We start from the raw sequence: 7,753 nt of genomic DNA on the forward strand, positions 1-7,753 counted from the left end.
AAGAGGGTTACTATATTATTAGATTTCAGAGTATTGAGGATCTGCAAGACATACTACATGGAGGTCCATACACCATAAGCAGTAGACCAATTATTCTCAAACAATGGACTCCTAATTTTGACTTTAAAGCTGAGTTCCTGACAGACATTCCTCTGTGGGTCAAGTTCCCTAAGTTCCCTATGAATTGCTGGGGGAGTAACTCATTGAGCAGGATGGCTAGTACACTAGGCAACCCTTTAGTTGCTGATGGATGCACCACCAAGCATACTAGGGTCTTTTATGCTAGAATCCTCATTGAAGTTAATGTCACAAAGTAGCTATCTAATGAAATAACAGTGAATGATCCCTCTGGCAGTATATTTCAGCAGGCTATTGAATTTGAGTGGAAGCCTGCTTTTTGTGCCAAGTGCTTAAAATTAGGACATAATTGTGCCAAAGCACCACATGAGGATAAGGCAGATCATTTATAAAGGAGAAGGAGACCAAGACTAGTTCCTACATGGAGGACAAATGGACAGCTGATACAACACCCTGCAACGGATCAAAAGGATCAACAGCCTATCAATGGGGGGAAAGAGGCTAAAGGAGGAGAATGGATGCAGGTTAAGCCAAAAGGAACACCACAACTTCCCAAACAAGTTGATAAGCCAACAACAAGTGGGAGTAAAAGTACAGAACAACAAACAAACAACTTAATTTGGCCAAGCCTAGATGTAGTTGTTTCAACAAAGAATGGATTTCAAGTGCTACATGAAGGAGGACACAGAGGATAAGGCCAGAAACCCCCTGATACAGGAGGGGGGAACAACATGCCCAATGACTTGGATTATCTGGAATATAAGAGGTACAAGTAGAAGGAACTAAAGCAGTATCTCAAAGAAAATCATATAAAAATAGCTGGACTCCTAGAAACTAGAGTGAAAAAGACCAAAGAACCACAGATTGCCAACAAGATTATTCCTGGTTAGGAGAGAATAAGCAACTACAGAGATGCAAGGAATGGAATAATACGGGTAGTATGGGATGCTAAAGCCTATAATATACATAATCTAGCTAGTACAAGTCAATTTATTCATTGTATGGTGACAGGAAGGCAGAATGGAATAGATTGTATACTTACAGTAGTATATGGATTTAATACAGTAGAAAAAATGAAAGCATTATGGGATTAATTGAAAGCAATGGCACCTATGATCAATAAACCTTGGCTAATTAGTGGGGATTTCAATGCAATCCTACACCCTAGTGATAAGTTGTCTGGAACAACTGTATCATTAGCTGAGTTAAAATATTTCTCTGAATATCGCAACAAACTACTTCTAAATGAGATTCCTTGGAAAGGGGAATATTACACTTGGACAAACAAACAGAGAGGGAATGATAGAGTATGTAGCAGGATTGATAGGCAATTGCCAATGATGAATGGATGCTTTAATATGGGCACTTGACTGCAGTATATGGAGAACCCTTCATATCTGATCATACACCCATTCTCATCCCAATGAGAGAAGCCAGAAGAAACATCAAAGTTACTTTCAGGTTCTTCAATGTCTGGATAGAACACCTCAGATTCAAGCAAATTGTGGAAACAAAGTGGGGTAGAAACAAGGCTATAGAGAAAATGAAGAATATCTTGCTCAAATTGAAAGACTTGAAGCGTGCACTTAAATAGTTGAACTTAGAAGAGTTCAAGGGGATTACAGAGAAGATGAACCAAGCAAGATCAAACCTGAAAAGGATTAAAGAAGAACTGGGGGTGCTTACTCTGATACATTGGCTGATCAGGAGAAAATCTATCTGATCCAACTGGAAAATGGTCCTTGATAGAGGAAAGTGCACTACAGCAGAAGTCAACAGCCACCTGGAACAAACTAGGGGATTCAAATACTAAGTACTTTTCAGCTGTAATGAAAGAGAAGCAATAGAAGAAGCAAATAACTGAGATCAAGTCATTGTTGGGGGTCAATCTTGAGGATCCTGAAGCTATCAAAGAAGAATTTGTTAGCTTTTACAAATCCTTGATAGGAACTGCAGCATCACAACTACCAGCAGTGAATAGATTGGTAATGAGAAATGGCCCTTGCTTATCACATACTGAACAGCTAAAGCTTTGTGTCCCAATTATAGAGGAGGAAATCTATGAAGGATTGAGCTTAATTGGAGACGATAAGGCTCCAGGAATTGATGGCTTTAATGTTGTATTTTTCAAGAAAACATGGTGCATTATTAAGAATGAAGTTTGTGAAGCTGTGCAAGATTTGTTTTCACCACAGGAACCTTGTATAAAGCTATAAACTACACTACACTTACTCCGGTGCCTAAGGTTCCAAGTCTAGATTCAGTCAAAGACTATAGGCCTATAGCTTGTTGTACAATGTTATACAAGATTATTGCTAAGGTCATCACCAGTAGGTTATAGAAAGTTATGGCCTACATCATCTCAAAGGCTCAGGCAGGGTTTATTCCAAGAAGGAAGATAGCAAACAACATCATTCTGGCATATGAACTTATCAAATCTATGGTAGAAAGCATATCTCCCCCAGATGTATGATAAAGGTAGATCTACAAAAAGCTTATGACTCATTGGAGTGGATCTACCTAGAGCAAGTTATTGAAGGACTGAGGTTTCCAGAAAAGTTCATCAAATGGGTAATGAACTGTATCAAAACAGTTAATTACTCTATTCTACTCAATGGAGAATCAGTTGCACCATTTAATGCAGCCAAAGGCTTGAGCCAAGGAGATCCTATGTCTCCTTTTCTCTTTGCCATTGCCATGGAGTACTTGAGTCTATTACTTAAAGACCTACAGCATGAGAAAAGCTATAAATTCCATCCAAGGTGTAGAAGACTGGGGATCACTCACCTAAGCTATGCTGATGATCTGTTGATGTTTTCTAGAGGAGACAGTAAATCTGTACAGAGACTTCATGCATGTTTTACTACTTTCTCAGCAGCCTCAAGCTTGCAAGCTAACTTAACCAAAAGTGCAGTCTATTGTGGGGGAATGGCACAGAGGGAGAAAGAGGCTATAGTTTAACTTCTAGGTTACTCACTAGGTGAAATTCCTTTTAAATATCTAGGGGTACCTCTAGACACTAAGAAGCTTACCATGGTATAGCGGCAACCCCTCATAGAAACAATAGTGGCTAAAATCTCTTCATGAACGGCAAAGAAACTATCATATGCTGGGAGAATTCAATTGATTCAAACAGTGTTATTTAGGATCCAATCTTATTGGGATCAACTCTTCCCTTTACCGGCTAAGGTGATACAAATAGTTGAAGCCCATTGCAGAAGCTACCTGTGGTCTGGGGGTGATATAATTACAAAGAAGGCCACTATTGCTTGGGAGAAGGTCTGCCTGCCTAAGTCTACGGGGGGGAGGGGAGGGGGCGTAACTTGCATAATCTCCAGGTATGGAACAATGCTGCAATTGCAAAGACACACTGGGATATGTCTCATAAGCATGATAGACCTTGGATAAAATGGATCCATGCCTACTATATCAAGGTTCAGAGTTTGGGAACTATGACTATTCCACAAACCTCTAGTTGGATGGTTAGATAAATTCTGGGAGCAAGAGACACTATTGGGCAGCTGAGCAGAACCATTACTGAACATAAGAATGTCATTAAACAAATATTCTTACAACCGATTCGAGAATACACAAAAATAAAGTGGAGAAAACTAGTGTTCCAGAACTTTGCAAGACCAAAAGCCTTATTCACAATATGGCTGCAATGTCAGGACAGACTTCTAACAATGGATAGATTGCTGAGATGGGGCCTTAGTGTACAAGCTGTATGTGCAATGTGTCAAGCTCACAATGAAATAAGAAATAATTTAGTTGTTGCATGCATATATGCTCAGGAAATTTGGAACAGAGTCAGCAAGTGGGCGCAACAACAACTCTATGGTGGCAGTAACTGGGAACTACAATTCCAAGAGATTGTTAAAAGTATACAAGGGAAGACAACAAAGACCAAACTCATTAAGATGATATAAGATAAAGTTATATATTCCATATGGAAGGAGAGGAATGCAAGAGTTTTTGAAGGGGTGGCCAGAGAATGTGAAGGAGTGGCAAAAGAGATAGCATGTGTTTGTAGCCACAGAGCTGTTGGGGAACTAAAATGATTAATACAAAAGCTAGTTTTCTAAGTTTCTTCCTTAATCTACACATCTTTGATTATGTTGTTTTTAAATTAGCTGGCTGAGTGTGCTAAGCTAATGATTTGTAATTGCTTTGGTGATTAATAAAAAGCCAAATTAATTACCAAAAAAAAAATACAAACCAAGTCAGTAAGGTGAAATAAAAGAGTGTTCGCAATATTTAAACATGTTTCACAAAGTCATGCAATAATTTGTGTCCTAATTTTGGGACCTCTTTGTGCCTGAGGTCGGCCTAAGCGACACATAGACTTGGAGAAAATTGGTGCGAACATTTGCTTCATTTCATTAATGTGAAAATGAGCCAAAACAAACTTTTACTAAATCTACAATAATATAATAAAATTACTAATGGCATTTAGCCTTATTATATCGAAATCTAATCTAAGCTAGAACGTAGTAAAGAACATCATCTCCTAATCTACTGGGTCCCTGAAGGACCTTCCCCATGCTTGGCTCGTTTGACCCCATCAATCAGATTTCTTAGGTCACGCATATCCAACAGTAAGTAAGCTTTTTTCCAGATTTCCTCCTTCATCGTGGTCCATGCCTTGACAATCCGAGAGTCTCTTCCTCATCTTCCCTTCTAGCTCCATCAGTCCTTATTCCAGGTATTCTAATCTTACTATTGACTTAGTGGCAATCTCCTTCCATTCCCTTATTGCTTCGGACTCAAACACCCTTTTGTGTAGCCTCTTGTAATTAACTTGTGCATCAGCCACTACATCTATGATCCTACCCTTCAGATTGACTCGTGGCTTGATGTCCCCTACTACATCGTCTTCTAGACATGACAGATAGTAGTACATATGACCGGCGTGATACCTGTCTGGCTTAATAGTTTCCCCTTCCATAATGATCTTTTGGTTCCACATGTGTTGCGCTTCGAACTTGAACGGAATGACATCTCCTTTGAAATCTGCCATGTACTGGACCATATTGGAAACCCGAGGTATGACTTGTTTTCTTCCGGCTTATCTTATTACCCTTATTAGAGCGTAAGGGTAGATACCTCACAGCCCGATCAGCACAAAGTGCGTAGTCCCTTTCGATCTAATGATGAACTCACTACTAGGAAACCATCAAACATCCAATGTACCTGCTTGTCTGTCAGATTGCTGAAGAAACACAACCAACTTACAGCATTTCCAGGCTTTGCAAACCTGTCTGGAATAAATGTTATTTTCTTTGGGTGATGGTTAGCTATATAGTGACGGTACCCTCCTCTCTGAAAGTGTTCCAGCAGCCAGACTCGTAGCAATAGATTACAACCCTCAAAGTGTCTGAATCTCTTCTTGCACCGATCTAGAGCACGGTACATCTCAGCTAAGATCTTGGGGATGATAGTGTAAGTTGTCCCTCGATGCCATCCATTAAGGTCCTGGCGACCATGGCTAAGCGAGTATGAATCATTCCTCCTTTCATTGGAAATATCAACAACTCCAAGAAGCAGACAATGAACACATAAACCCAGCGATGCACCCATCCTAAGAAAGTAATGGCTAGTTCATCATGGTGAAGATGATATGACTTGCTATGCCCATAACACTGATAGAGAAATTCAAAAGGAATGTATGATTTCTTTAGACAGAGCAGTTTGTCATTTTTTTTAAAACCCAACATTTTTAGAAAACCGTGCGGAGTATGATTCTTTGGTACCAGTAATCCGAGACTATCCCATGGAAACTTGGTGAAACCTCCTATTTCTTCTAGGAGAGGAGTCATTTCTATATTGCCAAATCGGAAAACATCTCTTTTCTCGTCCCAGAACATGGTGGCGTCCTTGATCAACTCCCTATTTGGTTGAATATTCAACAAAGAGGGAAGGTAACCAAGTACTCTTCTCACACATGATTCTTGTCACAAGGCACAATGTCTTTCCACTAGTCAAGTAGCAAAGGCAGGATATTCTGGACCAAACCGAACTTGGGGATTTTGTGCTTCATTTTCTGCAAACAAATAAAGGTTAGCCCTTTCCCCCTCCAGATTTGACTACTTACAACGCAATAATGATCAACACGTTGGCACATTTTCTCCAAGTAATGCACATAATATGATAGTGCCCACTAGGATTGTGTAAATCCTGTCGGGCTTTGGACAAGGCTCATCTTAGCGGGTTGTTACATTAAAAACACTTCAACTCGTACTAAGTTTAGCGTGATGCATGTACATTTTAAATTGGAGTAGGGTTTCAAGAAGGGTCTAGGCTGGTACTCCCAAGTGGACAACTTGAGAGGGAAAGGCACAAGACTGTCGACTACACCGCTAATCGACTAGTCTACCACAAATAAGCCTTTCCAATTTAAGAAGGGTGATTACATGAAAGCGCGGACACTCATCAAGTGCCTCTATGTTGATAATTGGCATGAGTGGAGTATGACGCGGAGCATGCTTTATGCGAAAATAATAACACATTGCCAAGTATTTGCATGATAAAAGTACGTAAAAGCAGTAATAGTAAAAGTGAACATGAGGAGAAAAAAAATGAAAGACAAAAGAGAGAAGTCAGCTTAGCTCATGAAAAAATGTGCGAGAACGTAATGAAGTAGGTAGGGAAATAAGGATGGGAGAGTCATAATATAGCAGTCTTAGACAAGATGAAGGAGATGGAGAGATATCATACATGTCATAGCAAATAAAGGAGAATAAGGGAAGGGATATGCATATAATAGCGTTTCAAAACAAATAAAGGTGAATAGGGAAAGGGATGTACATATAATAGCAGTTTAAGACAAAGAAAGTAATCCACATAAGTCAAGTTCATTATGGTAAGAGCCTAAGTAATCCCCAGCAGAGTCGCCATGCTATCGCGCCCCGTTTGCTCATGAAAGCGGGTTTCGACGTGTGAAAACTCTTTTAAGGGAGGTATTAAAATAGAAGAGTCATCACCTAACGATTTTTAAGGTGCGTTAGGGCACCTATTTGCAAGTAACTTTGTTTGACTAATCCGTATCACCAAAGAAACGGGTAAGGGCTCAAATTACCTCAAAGAGAAGGTGTTAGGCACTCTTCGAGGTCCACAACTGTGGGTCCCACCCGAACTTTAAACTATGTGGATTACGTAATTAGACTAGGGGATCAAATAAATAAAGGGAAATTTACAAGTGGAAGAGTCTTATTAGGGCACGTGAGACTCGGTACAAATCTTAATGACTACAGAGATATAACTACATTGATCTATGTTAATGACTAAGTGTAAATAATAAAAACATAAAGAAAATGGGGGGGAGGGGTCCTAAGTTTTTAAGCCTAAATGATCACCCCGTGCAACATAAATAATACTTCACAACTCCTTTGAGGTAGATGTTGCTCATATTATTCAGCAGGCACAGACTATCATCTCCCGCTACCCGATTGTTAAAGTTGTTTACCTAAAGGTACTCTAATTCAATTCTAGGTCGTACCCTACGCGTGCACTACCTGTCCCATACCTATGGTCCATGAGGTTTTGGATCACTATTTGGGTGGTTCTAGACTTCACTTAGGATGCTCTAAATGATAAAACTAGCGCACATTCAAAACATATAGGACTACACATAAGTACAATCAAAGGCTCAAGTTAACCTCCACACATAAACAAC

General features: G+C 39.7%; 1 protein-coding gene across 1 annotated transcript; it reads left to right on the plus strand.

Annotated features, from left to right (window-relative positions):
- The first annotated feature begins 2,547 nt into the window (after nucleotides 1-2,547).
- LOC117280091 (secreted RxLR effector protein 78-like) lies at nucleotides 2,548-3,039 on the plus strand. Its single transcript, XM_033659756.1, has one exon. The coding sequence runs from the start codon at nucleotides 2,548-2,550 to the stop codon at nucleotides 3,037-3,039; it is 492 nt and encodes a 163-aa protein (XP_033515647.1).
- Nucleotides 3,040-7,753: the final 4,714 nt, after the last annotated feature.

This window comes from Nicotiana tomentosiformis, chromosome 1 (assembly GCF_000390325.3).
Source record: "Nicotiana tomentosiformis chromosome 1, ASM39032v3, whole genome shotgun sequence".
Taxonomy (NCBI): Eukaryota; Viridiplantae; Streptophyta; class Magnoliopsida; order Solanales; family Solanaceae; genus Nicotiana; species Nicotiana tomentosiformis.

Bases quoted from the DNA above. Each gene is read 5' to 3' on its own strand.
- LOC117280091 (XM_033659756.1), top strand. From the start codon at position 2,548: ATGATAAAGGTAGATCTACAAAAAGCTTATGACTCATTGGAGTGGATC.